Source organism: Bactrocera latifrons, unplaced genomic scaffold (genome assembly GCF_001853355.1).
Source record: "Bactrocera latifrons isolate USDA-ARS-PBARC rearing strain unplaced genomic scaffold, ASM185335v1 scaffold_57, whole genome shotgun sequence".
NCBI lineage: Eukaryota > Metazoa > Arthropoda > Insecta > Diptera > Tephritidae > Bactrocera > Bactrocera latifrons.
The window spans coordinates 1,340,790-1,360,127 of NW_017537234.1; the positions used below are offsets into that span (position 1 = coordinate 1,340,790).

General features: G+C 37.6%; 1 protein-coding gene across 4 annotated transcripts in view; it reads left to right on the forward strand.

Annotated features, from left to right (window-relative positions):
• The first annotated feature begins 7,070 nt into the window (after positions 1–7,070).
• Positions 7,071–19,338, forward strand: part of LOC108974614 — an 18,220-nt gene continuing 5,952 nt past the window's right edge. For 3 of the 4 annotated variants that reach the window (XM_018942544.1, XM_018942545.1, XM_018942547.1), the window contains exons 1-4: positions 7,071–7,277; positions 7,390–7,456; positions 8,959–17,308; positions 17,982–19,082. In XM_018942544.1, the coding sequence (XP_018798089.1) occupies positions 7,108–7,277; positions 7,390–7,456; positions 8,959–17,308; positions 17,982–19,082 (9,688 nt within the window). In that variant the 5' untranslated portion in view covers positions 7,071–7,107. The remainder of the gene's footprint in view (positions 7,278–7,389; positions 7,457–8,958; positions 17,309–17,981; positions 19,083–19,338) is intronic. The other variant, XM_018942546.1, reaches the window with a different exon arrangement.

Sequence of the window (19,338 nt, forward strand, 5' to 3'; positions counted from 1 at the left end):
CATTATTAGATTTCCAGTTGAGTTTTTGCAAGTCGATAATCTGAACACATAAAAATATACTAATTTGTACTCATCAATTTTAGTATAAGCACATACATATTAAATTTTATAAATTTATGCTGTGAAAGTGCCTAATTTAAGCAAACCATAGTCAATTGTGTGTAATGTCACAAAAACTCGGCGTTGAAAAGCTAAATTGTAGTACTTGGCTACATATTATTTTGCGTTACGTGAAGATGTAAAGTTGTAGTAACAAAGCGCTTATGTATTTTACGTAAACTGAAGGCTAATAACGTGAGGTTCATAATAATTTTTTTTTAATAGGTGCATAATATGAGTGTTATGCCATCAACGGAAGATTAAGTAGATTTAAGGGCAGATTTCACGTTACGTAACAGTTTTATGAAGAAATACATATAATATATGTATGTATGTATACCATATATAGGCCTACACACATATGTATACGCGCACAAATACAAACGCAGCTGCACACATACAAACAAATATATATGTATATACGTATACATGTGTGCGCTCGAGAACAGCAATCGGTTTTCGTTCGTGTACTGCTCGTTATTGCACGACTGTAAAGCCGAATATGCGGCTAATGGCACGAACGCTGTTAGAGCGTCGAATTTATGTTCCGTTGTCATCAACAGTATGTTAAATACAAACATACCATAGTACATAGGTGTTTACTTTGCAGTAGGTACGAACATTTTGCTTTGGATATGCCTCGCATGTACGATTTGCAAAGGGTTGAAAGACTGGTTATGGGCGCAATTTTTTCCGGTACATTGCAGTGTGTGTTCTCAAAGTGAGAGATCGATCTTTAAAGTTTCCCTGTTTTGTGTCAAAACTCGTTTAAGTGCAGATTGTGTGCATTTGTGTGTGTGATGATCGAAGCGGTTGCCATCAAAAGGCAAGACCAAATAATAGTTGGGTAAACAAAAAGTGTTGCATTTTAAGCATTAAAAAGTAGTTGCAACATACATACATATGTACGTACACACATACATTTTTATGTATGTATATATTGTATATGTTCTTAAAATTGCAATTTGACAAATGCCAAAGATATTTTATTCTTCAAGAGTTAGGATCAGTTTATTCAATTGATGTTTTCACTGGTACTTAGGATTCAGGCACTAAAGTAAATGGAACGCCGGTGTGATTGGATGGAGCAGAAGTTAAGGACTTACTTACGGCATTACATAAGCCAATTTTTATTGGAAGGCAATACAACTACAAATATACATACGCAAAACTATTACTTTGAATTACATATGGATGTATACATAGTATGTACTTGCAAGAAAAATGCAAAATAAAATTCACTGGAAAAAATGGTAAAAAAAACACAACAAAACAGACTGCAATGTATATGCACGAAAATTCGGAAAAGTAAAACGGTCGCCTGGGACAAATTTCATTGGAGGAGGAAATAGAAGCTTACCAGAACATGTACATATGTATATATACACATGTATATGCACATATGCATAAGTATGTGTATTTAGAATATACTGAAATAAGCTGAATTTAAGTAAAGCTAATAAATTGCACGAATTTCAGTATGTATCTGCATAAAAATTGCAGCAACAGTAAAGCATAATTGCGAATAAATATACGCGTCATAGATATCTACACAAGGAACGATGTGGGTAGGTGCAGGCGAAAGTAACGCTGCAAGCAATCGATGTTTTAACTAAATAAACCATACGAATTTTTTAATAAATAGCAAAAAATTTTGATGCATAAAAAAATCGTAAAAAATAAAGCAGTGGCGAATAGGACAAATGGAACGCTCGCGAGTTATTTACCATTTAACCAAATGAAGCTTGACGTATGCATATATTTGCGACCAAAGTTAATAGTGGAAGAGAAGGTACATCCACAGGTCTTGTGAAATTTTTGTGAACAAGTAGCAAGCAAAGAGGATGAATTTATATACATTTGAATATACATACATATGTATGTATGTATGTTAGAAGCTAAAATATTGCAAGCACTATATATGTACATACATACGTATGTATGTATATATATTTCGATAYAAGGAGAAACGGCTGGCAATTCTGGTGCTAATGGAGCGCATTACTAACAGCACAAAGAAAACAACAGCCAAATTTTGAAGAAACAGTAAATAACCCCACATCACTTATACCAAAATAAACTTTGCTTGAAGTAAAGCTCTGGTTACCCACAATGTGTCGTATTGAACGAATGAAAAAAATATTCGCCCAAAACATTGCTACCTTCCTTATTTAAATTAAAATTATTAGGGTTGCCACATATTTTGTTATTAAAAGGTCCCAAAACTTTAGGTACACATTTCAATACATATTTAAGCTCAAAATGAGGCAATATACCAAAGAGATTACAGATCTCTCTCAAGTTGCCTAAATTCCGTGTGAGTGTTCATGAATTCTTACTTCTCTGTATTGAGTTTTCGGTAATTGCGACTTGCTGAGTAAAAAAAAAATAATGTTCGCTCACAAATTATTCAAAATTTACACGATTAATAACCGGTAGACTGTCTGCCGATTGTGGTGTTCTTTAACAGTTCTCTACACAAGTTGTCTATAACATTCCTAGCATAAGTGTAAACTATATTTTCGACTGTTTTTCAAGTTATTTCTTTTGAATCTTTCGTAAATCTATTTCTTCGACGAACTTTTTTCTCTACCCATGTACACTCTGTAAATATAATTGACTAACATTATCTACTTTACATTAACAGTAAGCACATAACATAACCGAAGATGGTAAATAATTTCCATCGTATCGTTGAAAACATCATTTCATCCCCGAATATATGTTCGTACATAAACGAATGGAAATAGAAATTGATATTGGAAATTCTTCATTTATGTTAAACGAGTTCATTGTACTCATGAAAATAGAGTATGTGAAGGAATAATGGAGAAAATTTGTTCATCCTATTGAGTTTGAGTTCATCTCAAATTTTTCAACGATTCGACAAATTTAAGGGTTCAATTAGAAGTGCTATACCATAACGTCATACCCAGAACCAAAATTCAATTGAGAGGAATGATTATGATTATGACAAAGGCGTTGTGGAAGGGCACCACTAATTGGAAACAGCGGGCAATGGTTCGATCCGCTGTTTTATAAGATTGTGGTTATGGCACCTATACTTGAACCTTAAGGGTGGTAGTAATAGGGATCAACAGTTTCGTTTCAGTATGTTCTTGGGTTTTGACGTTATTTCAACCTCTATTTTTATAATTTATTACTATTTAAGTTTGAGTTTTACTCCTTTGGATCTCCTTATTTATCGCTCGTGACATAATACATTATCGATTACCTTTAAACATATCTAATCAATAAGTTACAGTTTACTTACAAATGCAAGGTATTTTTATACCCTGAACAGAGTACAATGAATGAATTACACCGTGAAGGAAATTTTGAAGAGCCCATTGCATATATAAATGATCAACGTAATGATCTGTTTCAAATTATATTCGTTTGCCTGCCCGGTTGTACTTATGCGACGTAGTCCCGGACTATCCCGCCTTTATCGGATAATTTAGCATAAAGCTGCCATACGAACTAACTGATCTATGGACATATTGCTCAGATCGGACCACTATAGCAGCCATTTAAACTGGCCGATCAAAATCATTACAGTAATTTTTAATACCCTTTTATGCTATAGAATATGCAACTGTGTGTTTTATAGCATCGGTTTACTGTTTTTTTTTTTCTTTTTAAAGTCCGCCACGAAGTCTATTATATGGAACCTTCGGAGAACCTAGTTTATAGTATATGCATATATAAATTATCAGCGCGACAAGCTTAGTCGATTTAGCCATGCCCGATTTAGCTATACGCGAAGTAGTTCCTCATTTTTTTATATAGCGATCTAAAATTTTGCGTACGTTCTTTCTCATCTGAAGCTACTCATTTATCGGATAAAACATTTTGAGAGGATTTATTCACAAATATTGGCATGAATTAGTATCCAAAGCAACGGTATAATCCTCGAAAAAAAAAAATTCATATCGGACCACTATAGCATATACATACATAGCTGCCACTCTATCTGATCGATTAAAATCGAGATAAGATATTTTTTACTCTTTTATGCTATGCAACTGTGATGGGTATTATAACTTATGCCGAAGACTTTTTTCCTTTTACAACATTTTGTGTTGGCACCTATGACAAATATTATGAGCGTAGCGAAGCCTATCATAACTAGAGCCACGCCTGCGTCGTTAGCTCAATTTTAACCAGACACTAAAGAAAATATATGCTAAAATGTATATATAATACATATGTATATATACATATATCTATGTCAATTGTTTGGCAGTATACAAAATCGCATATTTGACGTTCCATTAATCTGCCGTTTTTATTTATTTATGTTAAGATCGAGTTTTTGTTTTTTTGATTTAATCTTAAGATTTTGCTGATTTTCAAAATTCTGGTAGCTCTGTTCTGACTATTATTACGAAAAATCCACTCAAATCATATAAACAGCTGGGTGGCTGCAAATGAATGAACCTTTGGTTGTGTGCATGCAGGCAGTCGCTTTTTGTGTCTCGTTATGCTCTACCTCGTAATTTTTACGTCTTTGCTTTAGTTTTGTTTCGGTCATAGTTTGAATAAAATGCGTATATAATTTGTGTTGCATATTTGCTAATACAAATATAGTAAATTATTTAAATATATTAATAAACCAAAAACTAAACTGCTTTAACATCTCTCATATATGTGCTTATTTGAAGTCTGTGCGACAAAGTGTTCAATTAATTCACTATACCCATTAATGCGAAGAGAAGGATCAGCATAAATGTTGAAGTCACACATACATATGTTTATACATACATATGCGCGTACATTGTCGCTTGGTTATACATATGCGTTTATATACAAACTCATGTATACATATACCACTCATTTAGGTGAGCAAATAATATTAGTACACAGAAAATTTAAGAAGCAGTAGACAAGAAGTTGCGTGGTCGCAGATAAGTGAAACACTGGCGAGCAAAATTGAGAAACGAAACTTAAAAGACAACATAATGAAAAGCAACAGCTACAAATTTGCACATAAATGTACCTTAGCACAAAAATGAGATAAGAAATAACTTAAGATATTTTATAGCTTAGAGAAGTGATCGCATTTAGGGGTGAATACCACACCTGTGGGACCAGTGAATAATTATAATATAAACATACTGTCGTATATACATATATTATTTATACATACATACATACAAATATATAATTGTACGTGTATAGYACACATTGCTATAGAGTGCTGCAATTTTAAATGCAATGATACCTTACTTAAACAGATAAAGGATAAATCTTTTTAGCCATAACTATACATATATACAATGCGCAATAATCCATACTAAATTTCGTAAAGATATCTCGTCAAAAAACAGTTTTCCCTTTAAAGATTCGATTTTGATCCATCTGCTTGAACGACAGCTGTATGCTAGAGTGGTCCGATTTCGGCGGACCTGACAAATGAGCTGCATCTTGGGGACAAAAGGCGTGTGCAAACTTCAGAAAGTTATCTCTAAAACTTTGAGGGACATTCATCATGTACATATATAAATACATTTCTTTGTGTAAGCCTTTTATATTTCGTGTTTAGAGAATCATCATAAATTAATCATCAAAAATCGCTTTATGGTTTTTCAAAATATTCTATACATATACTTTTACATGGGTTTGAACCAATTGTCAAACTACTTTTACCACTCTGCCTGAGGTATCTGCAAAACATGCGTTCTAAACGAAAAACCTTGCCCTCCTTTTTCACTATTATGTATGGGAATAAAAAGAATTTATTCGAAGCCAAGGAAGGACTATTCAGGTGTCGAAAAACCTTGACCTTGGGAAAAATAATTCATCATGGATGACTCATCAAATCGATGTTTTGAGTTTTCAAAAAGGAAATGATCGTTTTAGTGGAAGTGTGAGAGCAAAAATGTCAAACTTTACGATAAAGTTCTGAGTTGACAGATTGCAACACTAGGGTTGCCAAATCCCGAAATGTAAACTTACTTCTTGTTGATCTTATAGCGGCAGAATTCTGCCGAGTTGACAGTCCTTGCCGGATAAAAAATCCGGATCCGGTCGTGGGAAGGGATAAACCGCATGGTAATACTACCAGTATACACCCTGTTAAAAAATTTAGAAATCAATGTTATATTGCTCTTAATAAACACTTTGACTTTTTCGAACTTTGATTGTGTGTAAAAATTTTTAGAATGCTTTGAAAATTTTAAACTTGAAGAAATAATAAAAAAAAATAAAGAATTTATAGATACATACATAAAATGGTACGAAAAGCAAATTACTTCGCGTTTTTGTAGGTTATATCGATCGGTTCTTTCTTAACGTTAAAAATACATTCATATATAAATAATTAGTTAATTTAAAAGAATGTGTAATGTGAATAATTAAGAGAATAATGGTTTGCGTTGTGATATAATTTTTTTTCTGCGCGATTAATTCTTAACATGGCTCCCTGCAGAGCTATTTTCCTTATTACTAACGCAAAATCGATTTTTCTTCTATTTATAGTGTATTATAAATATTAGCATGGAAACTAACCCATACACAGCATACAAGCCATAATATGCTTTGTATGTAAGAAAAATGTAATGTACATATGTAATTAAAATGTAAGAAAAGGATTAGCGATACACTTACATAGGATTTGCGGCCTTCAGAAACTCATATGCATTTTAACAGGAAAAACTGGTAGCGCTATTGGATAGTTAACCGGTGATTTAACCGATAGTTGAGTTGCAGAGTGATAATTCACTTTTCTGGTGGTTACTATTACAACTTAACGTAGTTTGTTGATAGCAGCTAAGAAATCAGTTATCAGCTGAATGCCTAATATTTAATATAATACTTTTTAGCGTTCGTAATGGAAATTTCTCACATTTATTGTGTTTTGTCAGTAGTTATAACCTTAATATAACTAGAAATAACAAAATTCTTCACATAACCAAATGCTAACCATTTAACATTTTTTTACTTTATTTGCAGCCAAATGATTTGTTTATATTAGATATTCAGTTTTATATTTGCAAAAAAAATATGGCTGATTTCGATACAAAATATAAAGAAATGCAGAAATATCTGCCGTTTCTACAAAACGTCATCGAAAAATTGCGTAGCAGCTCCGAACAAAGTGATGATAATCCGCGCAAAGCGCAATTGAAAAAAATGGAGGTGCTGCACGACTTACTGAAGAGCAATAGGAAAATGTACGTTGCATAAACAAAAAGAAATAAAAATAATACGAAAAGCCCGAACTGTCGTCATTCAATATGTCAAAATATAAAAATATTTTTTTTTTTTTATTATACAAATTTTCAGGTTAAAAATGGASACTTTACTGAAATGTGAGGGATTATTAATAAAACTGCATAGCAAAATGGAAAGGGTAGGTTCAAGCTAATTTTTGCTTATTTTAAATTTTATAAACATAGCTTTCATTGATTAGTGAATTTTTTGTTGTATTTTTGAAAGGTTTTACTTAATAGCAATCGTTTGCATTACGTAACACCCTTAATTTTGTAATTCCAAAAGCAAGATATGTTTTATAGTAATATAATTATTAAGTTTATAGATATAGATATAAGTTTACACCTGCTTAAAGTCCTTTGCTGAAAAATTTCGTAAAAAAGACTCAATCAATCGGTGGGTGGGTCAATGAGTATCATAATACGTCAGAAATCCATTGCAGTAAAATCCCCGACTTTTAACCTCTGGAAGTATTTGTTACACCGAAATTAAAACATAAAAACTAAGTTACGCTGATAAAGAGGTTATAGATGACCAAGATGCCATTGAAATATACAACTACAATAAAGAAATCAGCTGATAAATAATATAATGAATGATTCAATAATAATATCATTGGCCTCAAAAGCGAAGTAAATCTCCTGTCATCAAACAAACAGTCTTCGCACTCGCGATTTGACTTCAACGTCACTATTGACAGTCATAACTTCGAAGTCGTAGATAATTTCGTCTATCTTCTAAGTGAAAGCAGCATTAACATTAACAACAACGTCAGCTTCGAAATCCAACGCGAAATAACTTTTGCCAACGGTTTCGTACTGCGTAGGTAATTGAGAAGTAAAGTCCTCTTTCGACGAACGAAGACCAAACTTTACAAGTCGGCGTTACGAGTTTTCGAGAGAAAAGTTTTGTGGAAGATTTATGGTCCTTTGCGAATTGGTAACGGTGAATACCACAGTCGGTGGAACGACAGTTCAGCGAATGAAGAGGCAGCGGATACGCCAGTTGAGTCATGTCGCCCGATTGGGTGGAAACACTCCAGCTCTGAGAGTATTCGACGCAGTAACCGCCGACACGTTATTGTAAACTCGGTTATAACCGCGTAACTTCGGTGTTTACGCGAATAAAGAAAAATTAAAGACGAAGGTAGGCATTTGTATTGTGCCAGGAGTTGATTAGGCACGAGGCAATAATTTTACATCATCAAAACGGTCGACCTGGAAAATGATTGACATCCGAACAAGGGACGGATTATTCTTGGGACGGCGTAGTTCTTTTCGGACGGGATCCATAAATCGCCAGAAAAATTGGAAAATGTTATAGCCTCAGATGGATGGTTCCAAAAAATGCACGAACATATATATATATATATACGCTAATATTCATACATAAATATAAAGCATTAAGTTTTCTAAAATGTTTAGCTATTTATTCATAACTTTTTTAGACACGTATTTCCATATTAGAGTAGCTGATAAGAATCTCAGTTTTATCCTTGTAAATATCCATACTAAATTCACTATATTTTTATTTTCTACATTTTTTTTCATTTGTATTCGTTTTTCATGTTGCTTGTTATTATTTCGTTCGGTTAAAAAACGCACACATCCCCACTATACAAACACAAAAAACAATGAGCAGATACCCTTTTTGCAGAGTGATAATGAAACTTCCAAACCAACTAATCAAACTTCCAACTTAAAACATAAAACCACAAAGTCAAATACAGAAGTGCCAAGTGAAAAAAGTACAACAGTGTGTAGTGTTGATATAGTTGATATAACTGGACCAGAGAGTCCGCCGCCGCAGCCATTGGAGGAGGAGCCACCTGTAGAAATACCTACAGAGAGGCGTTGTTCACCAGTGAATGCTATAAAATCGTCAAAATTCGAACACCGCGAGAAACACAAACACAGTTCAAAGCATAATGAACGTAATTATCACCATCACCATCAGCAGCAACAGGGGCGCCATCACTATCACAATCAATCACATGAGCAAAATCATCAAAAAATAAATCTTAATAGAACTGTTGATAAAAGTAAGGAGCATTCAAATGATGCATCAAACATTTTTCACAGACGCCGTATGGGCGTGGAAAGTGCGGCTGATGCAGCAAACACAGTTCAAGGTAATAAATGCCAGTTCGATCCGTTAAGAAATCGCGATCCGCGCGCATCGAATGCATTTACTCACGAAATATATTCACCCGAAGAATGCTGGGATGACCAGCCTGGTACAAGCTTTAATGCAAACCACACTACAGTTTCGGCCACTCACAATACTCCCAATAATTTACGCGAACAGTCATATCACGACACGATCTTTAATTTTAAGAAAAATGTGCCGAAACCGGCTGAAATGTTTTCACGTGTACGAAATATTGAACAGCCTAATTCTGTATCTAATAGAAGTGTACCATTTTCAATACCTGTCAAAGTGCCTACTATACCGGATGTGCTGAAAAGCCCACCGTTGTCGGCTAGCGATATCTCAGACCTACTCAATGAGAGTGGCGGAAGAGGTACAGCAGGTATCTCAGAGATTGGTATACGACGCCCAGTAAAGGCCACAGTTTCTAGTAACGTTGGCACAACCGATCAGATATCGCTCATAGAAGCTGAAACACTGGATAAAGTGCGCAAAAAATTCGCAATTGTTACAAAAAGTTCGCGGGACAGTCCGGATGTGCTCAAATCGCCGACTACAATTACCCCGAAAGATATAGCAATACCTTTGCCAAAAGAACGTATAGCTTTAAAATATAATCCACACCCGCGGACAGAGCGTAATACATTATCGGTTAGCAGTAATAGCAGTTGTGGTAGCGATACACATGTTGCACAACCGGTTGATCCACGTTTGAATTATAATCGTTTTAATAACGCTGGGAATAATTTGACAGCGATCAACTCGTCAAATCCATTAAACTCAGCTGCACCCCATGATCCCAGGCTACGGAATGTCGCTGCTACAAGCACGACTTCCAGTCTGTATAAACAATCACAGAATCCACAACTAAAGCCCGCATCTCTGCCGATTAAGCCCCAATCCACAGTTGTGTCACCACAGATCAATTCTCCAAACGTCAAGCCACCAGCAAAACAGTCCCATATACCCAGTTTGTTAGACGTTAAGGTAATGGATCCACGAGTACCGTACAATGCGAGCTTCCCAAGCACACCAATGGAAGCAAGACAACACTTGGCAAATAATATGCCAGCAAGTCAAACACATGCAGGCATATTTTCCCGCAGAGATTTCCCTGTAAATAAATATCGCGGTGTGCCGGTACCTGCTTCACTGGAACGGTCCACGGTACAGAGGAGTAAAAGTGGTTATAGCAGTGAAGAAAACTGGGACTCGGATCCGGATACCCCAGCTGTAACAAAAACTGTCATACAGACACAGCAAGCCACACAAATTCAACCATTTATTGATCTTGTGAAGACAACGGATGGACACGTGGATGCAGGCGCTCGAACCACCAAACCACCCTTGCTACCTACACCGACATTAGTACGTACAAATAGCGGCAACGGCTCAATACCGCCGCATATCGTAAACCCACATTTTCAGCAACATTCCCATAGTGTGCCGCAATATTCCACTAACTGCAAGTTTAGCGCCTTGTTAAACGATAAAACGGAGCGTTCGAAATATTTCGAATCGAAAAAACAAAAGAAAAGTGCGCCACGTACCTATGTTGAATATAAACAGGCAAAAGCGCGTGCTGCTGCAGAAGATGCGGCCCGGAAAGCCGCCGCTGAGACCGCAAAATCGCCAAATGTCACAACCAAAGATATTGGTGAAGTGAGTGCAGTTGATAGCAGTGTGTTGGCGAAGCTTTCAGAACATCCACCCGTTGCCTCAACATTGGATAAATTATATCGTAGCACAGACTTTACTAGCACCGAATTTCCCAAAGCCAAAACTAGCTTTAAAATACCAAAGAAACTTGTCGAAAAAGTGTCAGAGAAACCCGAAGCAGAGTCGAAAGCTGTTGTTGAGAAAAAGGGAGATATTAAAGAGAACAACGAGTCCTTAGTGCCGGAGCAACCAAATAAGGATCAATTTATTAACAAGACGACAGGGGTGTTCAAAGCCAAAGCAGAGAGTACTGCAACTACAACACAAGACGATAAGAAGAAAGCTGAAAAGAAGTTCCAAATACCAAAGAAAGTGCAGGGCGGTGTCAGCGCTAAGAATGAGGGAAGCAAAAGTAATAATAAAGAAAGTGCTAAAAAAGAAAGTGTGGACACAAGCATCAAAAGCAGTGAAAAAGTAAAGAAGAAACCTGGAAACAAGCGTGTAGTGCAAGCTAAATTGCAAACAACAACAACGGCAGTTGATGCAAAGGCAGAAATTAGCGATGATGCCACCAAAGATATGTCCAAAGGAATGGAACTAAATAATAAGATTTCACAAATTAATGCCTTTTCTCCCGAAGAACCAGCAAGTATTACGAATGAACCAAAAGAAACGAATGAAAATAAAAATACTGCTGAGGTTAACGCCAGTATTGAATTAGGTACAAATAATAAAAGTGATTTCGATAAAGTCAGTACACAGAACCTGGTTTTGAAGAGTGTAGCAAATGCCGAAATTAGTGAGACAAAAAATATTCCAGCAGAGGAAGACGAGAGTGTATGTTCGTCAGCAGCTTTGTTTTTGAAAAGCTTACGAAGTTTTGGGAAACCTGCGCGTATACTAAAACGTCGTAATACCATGATGGTCCATGGCAGTTTACCCGAAGTAGACAAAGAAAAAATGTTTCCCATAAAATCATTGGTTTACGAAGATATTCAAGGAGCTAAAGAAGAAGAACTCCGGAAAGAGATTGACGCTAAAATGCCCAAAAGTAACAAATGTCTCGCTGAAATCTTTCAAAAAACCGATGATAATTGCAAGGTTTCAACACAAAATATCATTTCCGGTAAACGGCGTACACGTACGAATGTTAACTTCAATGAAGTCCAACGTTCATTAGAAATTTTTAACCACAAACGGCGCAGTGAGCCCTTGAAACAGCCAGTCGAGAAGGCGGCACCAGCAGCAATAAAGAAAAAGATCTCCCCTAAAGGCAAGAAGGGAACCAAAGGCAAGATGACGCATGAGAGCAGTGTCAATATTACGTGTGACGAAGAGTTAGCTGAAGCTGGGGATCCTGAACAAGCGATTGTCGTGAAGGCAGAGAAAAAACCAACGAAGCGTAGAAGTGTCAAGGTTATAAAAAATGAACAGGCATTAGAAGCGAAAGAGCCTAATATCGAGGAAATTGACGATACGAAAGAATCAGTTAGAGAAGCAGCCACGATAAACGTAGTGGAGAAGTCGGTTAAGTCCATCAGCAGAATTGGTACCATAATGGATGAAGATGCACAAAAACGTCATCTGTTGGAGAGTTTCGTGCAGGATATACTAAATCCCAAAAAGGACAAAGCGCAAATATTCAGTTTGTTATCTCAAATATTGAGCGAAGATAACCTAAAATTCGTAAAAGAAATCGTGGAAAGCGCAGCCGATAAAACTGCAACCCCAAACGAAGAGGTAAGCGAGGAGGTGCTTGAAGAAGAAAACAATATAGCGGCATGCGACAAAGAAGCACTTACGGTTAATAATACCGAGGAAACAATAATAAATGACAGCAAAGCAATTGTGTGTGCAACAAAACCGACTAAAAGCAAAGGAAAGGTTAAGAAAAAGAACGAATTAGATCGTCTAAACGAAGATATACGCACCATGTTCATCAGTCAAGGCGTGTTGACGGCCACCGGTCGCCGAATGTGCACTTTAGTCGCTGCAGCCGAAGAAGCAAACAAAACCGATGTTAGTGTGAATAAAAAGCCGCCTACACACGAAGTGATGGAAGTCGAAGTAAAATGTAAAAAATCAATTGCAGAAGCCGACTATGAAGTGCCAATAGTACCCCGTATACGTAAATCTAAGGTTGTGCTAAAGCCTATAAATCTTAAAGAATTTCAAAAATGTACAGAAACTGAATTAGTTACAAGTTCTGACGCGACGCCACCAAGAAAAATGCCTATACTCAAACCGCATACACCCATAAAGCAATCGGAAGTAGAAGATGATAGCGATACCTTAACTGAGCGACCGCTGGCTAAAAAAATCAAACTGGATATCGACGTGAAGCGGGTGAAGCCCGGGCCGAAATGTAGTAAAAAACAACCAATTGTCCTATCATCCGATGACGACATAACCGATGTTGAAGATAACAGTGATAAAAAGGTTATTTCGTCTCTGACGGAGAAACCCACAACTTGTACCACTGCTAGGACGAAATCAACGCTGATAAAGAATACAAATAAGGAATGGCATTCGCAATCCAAATGGGCTAAATGGTGCGTATTGTGCGACATCAAAATAAGCTATCCCGCCACACATTACATGCGGCAACACGAAGAATTTTATGCTGCACGTTTGGCACCTGAAATATTGGAAAAACTTAAGGCAGGTGAAATGAGCAAGCCTTATTTCGGTGTGAAAAGCAAGACGTTAACAAGCTGGTTCTATTGCTGTCCATTTTGTTTGGAACATAAACGCATGAAACATCCCAACTGGGTAGAGCATATAAACATGCACACGGGTGAATACAACTTTGAATGTAGCAACTGTCATCAACCTGGCGCAAAAAGCTGGCAACTTGAAAAACACATTAAAACGAATTGCCCTGGTGCGACAGTTCTGTGCAAATACGCGATGCCAACTGAACCAGTGCTGCGTATGCATGTTTGTCAGCTTTGTAATTTCATACAATTGTGGAAACAGAATATCGATAATCACCTCGTTACGCAACATGACATTGCAAGATCGCAAGTTGCCAAAATGTGTTATACAATTGAACTGTTCGATACTAGAGATGTGAGAATAGTCGATAATACGAGTGCGGCGAAATTGGAAACGAAAATAATAAACGAAGGTTTAGTTAAGGCCGACGACTTGGAGGCTTCAACCACGGAAACTCCGCTAAAAGCTGACGCAGCAGAAAAGAGCAAAGATGAAAGTTTTGACAGCGATGATATACCGATTGCGCAAAGCCTGCAATGTAATCAAGTTGCTGAAGCTAAAAAGATCGCTGTGGAGCGCGCTTTAAGCTCCAATATATTCGTGCCTACACGAGAGACGAACGAGTCACCCACAATGAATAATTTTGCACAAAGTTTATTTACAAGTGAGCAAGAAGCTGTTGGCATAGGTTCCACGGCTGCGGCTGTAGGCTCTAGTAGCATATCGATTGCTGAACGCTTAACTCAGAAGTTCAAGAGCATACAAAGCGGTAAAGTGAACACAACGGCAATTGCCTGTAAGAACTTGGAAATACCAAATCCAACTATCATTACCAATAAGGTCCTGGAAACACCAAACACAACTACCGCTGATGCAATAGACCAGGCAGAGCTTACGCAAAGTACAGTTGATGAATCTATTGCCGCATCGAACAAGAAAGTCGGCAATACAATGGTAGAAAACCAGTTGAACTCATCAACCGAAACAGCAGTCTCCACAAACGAGGTAGCCACAACACCGGACACCAACCCAGACGACCTGCCGACGTCAGGTGAACTAGTAGCCACTGCGACAAGTAAGCGTATAACCGATTCACCCATTGAAGATGACGATGACAACTGGGAGGATATTGAAATTACAGAGTCTGCGCCAAGTACTACATCATCAACTGTTTCAGCGGCCTCAAGCACAAATAATAAAGGAGGTAAAGCTAAAAGTAAGAATGTGTTGCATAAGCTTAATCGACTGTATGCAACGAATAATAAGCTAAAGAAGAGCTTGACTTTAACTATTGGTAGTAGAAAGAAAGAAGATAAGAAGGAGTCGGCGGCTAGCATTCCCGCAAATAAAGAGCATGCAGCACAGACCGCTGTCCTAAGTGTGGAGAAAACAAATGAAGCCGCAAACGAGAACTTAGCCACAACCAAAGCCACTTCAACAGACACCGCTATACCCGCAATGCCGACAGTTACGACGCCATGCATGACTACGCCCGTGGCGGTAGCCCCCACCTCAATGCCGCAATCACCTACAAACATAGCGTCAGCTATAACTACCAGTGCCATGACGGAAAATGAAAATATAACTGTAACTACGACTACACCCCTTAGTGTTACACCAAATCTCGGTTTTCGTCCTTTAATTACAAATCTAGACGACTTGTTGCCCGATTCACCATGCAATGATCCCCTAGATCTGGTGCCAGAACTGACACCAATGGAATCGCTGCAAGATCTCTGTGATGTTTCATCTATACTCAATTCCGATTATATGTCCGATAATTGGTTGACAAATACAACTAATTCAAATATAAATAATGATAATAGTCAGCAGGCTAACATGCAAGAGGCTTTGGATTTCGTTAAAGAACAACAAAGTGTACAAAGTAGCGTCAGTGCGATCGCTCCATTGATGATCTTGCCGACAATTCAGCGCATACAAAATATCGGCTTTTCGAAGTCGGTAGAAGATAACACATACAAATTTTATTGTCTCTCCGACAACTGTACTTTTCTCTATTCGAGTGAGTTGATTGGACTGGAGAGTCATTTTAGTTGCGAGCATGCGCAAGCTACCTGGAATGGCTACTGTCACAGCTGTAAAGCCAATGTTGAGTGTGGCGACGCAATCGCGAGTAGTATATTACCACTTTCTGTTGAACTAACTCACTTGCGTTCCAAACACTTGGTTGCTATGAGCACTGCACCCATTTTACCAGTTGTAGATGAGTTGCGCCAACCATCTAAATCTAACTCCCCAGCGCTGGATGAGGATAGACCACGTATTAAGATTAGACGCTTGACGGGGGACTGTCTTTCAACAACGCCAACACCTATCTCAAATCAAAGCTCGAAGTCGGTTTCGACTTTTGATGAAAACGCACAGCTTGTTGAATTAACACCCGCAGAACCACGTTCGACAACAACGATTACAACTTCATTCTTAAATCAAATACCAACAGCCGTTGAGCAACCACCAGCTGAAAATAGACATTTTGAAAATATTGGTGTGCAACCTAATTCTGGTGCAGCTAATGTCATAAAGCCAAGCACAAACACGCCTTGTCAATTACAAATTGCCAGTGTGGTTAGTTTGCAAGATAAAAAATTTGCCAATCCAGGGGGATCGGCGGGACCGCTACCAGTAATTTCAAATGTCTGTAGTTTAAATTCCCGTTCCGTATCGTCGCCTGTTAATAATGTCGGTTCGCTTTGGGCTCAGCACATAGTGGACGAGCGTGCCGAACTGGAACGCTCGGCCGCTGAGTCTATGGAAGTATCGCGTATATTATCCAATACTCACGCGAATAAACGTTTAGAGAGCAGCACAGAAGCTAATACAACACGCGCTGTTACTGATTCGCCTGAACCGCAAGTGGTTGCAGAAACCTTGCCGGTCGCACAAGCCACCAGCGGCAATTACCTGATAACCCAAACAGTTTCGGCGCAATACGTTGAAGGTCGCTTAGGTTTCAATATATCGATTGCGAACAATCCTTCAATGTGTTCGAGCCGTTCGGACTCGGGTAGCAATGCTAGCACATCGTCGGCTATTGTCGCAACAGCGCCACAATTTAAATGCATGGCGAATGGTTGCAAATACCAGACGCGCTTACCCGTAGCCATGGTCGATCACTTACATTTCCACGATCGCCAGAACTTTAGCGCACAACGTGAATATCTGCGCTGCTCGCAATGCACATTTTTGGCTGAAGATGTAGATGGATTTGTGCAGCACACAGAACAAAAACACGGTATGTTTATGCGTAGCTCTACGAATACCGACATTGTGGGGGATATAGCCGGTAATACAGACAGTAACGGAAGTCAGCAAAATTCCGTTGCTAAGACAATTACAAGCGAGGATACCAATAATAAGCAAGAACAAGGAATGGTTCAAACTTTCACGCAAGAAACATGGGAGACCGCTTTGAAGGAGATTGTCTATACAACTGGTGTACCAGGTAAATATAACCATATATATAAGTATGTATAAGTAAAATTAGGTTGTAATATTGGTACCGTTGGAGCACAGGTTTTTTTCTTCCACTTTAAATGTAATCATCTCCACATCTTTCTTTTGATTTTCCGAGAATATCCTTCTACAATAAGTCTGGTTCATAAGTTCATTTGCTCAACTAACTCCTACTAGTACAATGTACAATGGCATGGTTTCTGTCTGTTAAGTCTACGGTAACCAGGAGTTCTAGCCTGCTTTAAATCTTCTTCTTGAGTTTCTGCATTTAAATTTTTTTTAAAGAGATATGAACATGAGATTAGTTTAATTAATTAATTCCCCACATTTCTTGTACCTTGGGTATCTCCGATTGGAATGATTTGCGCATCTTATTCAAGTATTTAAGCAATTTGCATATCTTCACCAGTTACCTAACCAAACACATCTCTATTTTCCGTCTCGTTATGCCGCTCCACTTGAGATTTCCTCTATATGCATAAGTTAAGTGGTTCTGGTACCCAACCAAACTCGATTATGTTGGGACTCTTTCCCAACAGTGTTTGAAGTTATACTTGTTTGCATTACTTTTGACTAGTTATATAGGTAGTTAAAAAAATATGTATTCTTTATTATTATTATTAGACTTCAATATTATACAAAAATAACATCACTGTTTTCAGACTCTAAACTTTTCCGCTGCACCGTTGAGGACTGCAAAACTAAATTGTCAGATTCCAGTTACTATTCACATGTTGTTTATCATTTATCCACACTTGGACAAACCAATATCCATAACCGTACATTTAAGTGCCCACACTGTAGAAGTGTCTATCATAAGCCACAAAAGATTAAGGCACATATCAAAACACACGGTGTGCACAAATACTTCTGTTATCTCTGCACCCAAACCGCCTTCAACGTCGATCATATGTATAAACATTTCGAGGAGCGACATTGGCGTTCCAAGAAATTACGCTCCACACCGTTACCATACAAACAAGGTTCCCCAACAATGTTCTATGTGATTTTCACAACTCTATTAAGTAAATATGAAATTCAACAATTTCGCGAGAAATTAATTGCCGAATGGCAACGTAAAAAATCGAGCGCACGCACACACTTTAAGCCGAGTGAAATCGGTTTATTGCCGTTGACGCCTATATTTGGTAAGGATTTGAATTGTGCCATTTGCGCGTATAAAACAAAAGTGCGGACAAATTTGTTGCGTCACTTGCAAATGCACACGGACGACAGTAATAGCGGCGCACAGCCTGTGGCCAATGTGGATCCCGTCAATCCAGTGCCATGCCTGAATTCAAGTGAGAAACACTTCGATAAAATGACAAATTTAGCTTCATCTTCACTAGTCGTCGGTAATACGACTGCAAATGCCACGAATGCAGCAAATGGCGGCGCTAACAGCAAGGGAAAAATTGCTTACGAGTATGTGCCGGATACGAAGCGTTTCACTTGTGGCGTCAGTAATTGTCAATATTTAACAATATCAGATGACATATTTCGTTCGCATTTAAATGCATTGCACAGCGATATTTCACATTACAATTGTCCACATTGTAAGGAAGAGATTTGTAAACGTGGTTTGTCAATTGACCGTGTTTTGGGCCATTTACGATTTCACGGACCGAAATTGTATATGTGCGACAATTGTGGATACATGCATTACATGAGAACAGTAGTCGAACGCCATGTACGACAGCACGATGTACAACCGCCGCTATTCGTGAAGGTTATCGAATGCGATCGAACAAAAGATGATGCAGGTGAGTGAAAAGCAAACCGTTATAATACATACACAAACATTTTAATATGATATGATAGGTAAATATGGTAATTTGCTATGAATATGTGAGAAAATGAAATTAAGAGTAGGAAACAAAGTAAGATTTGAGCAATAAGATAAATAATAAAAAATTACTATTGAAAGTGCTAATATGAAGTCAATTAAAATTGATTGAGGTGAAGACGAATTATAATATGTGTACTAAAATGACAAAAAACAACTATAATAAAAAATAA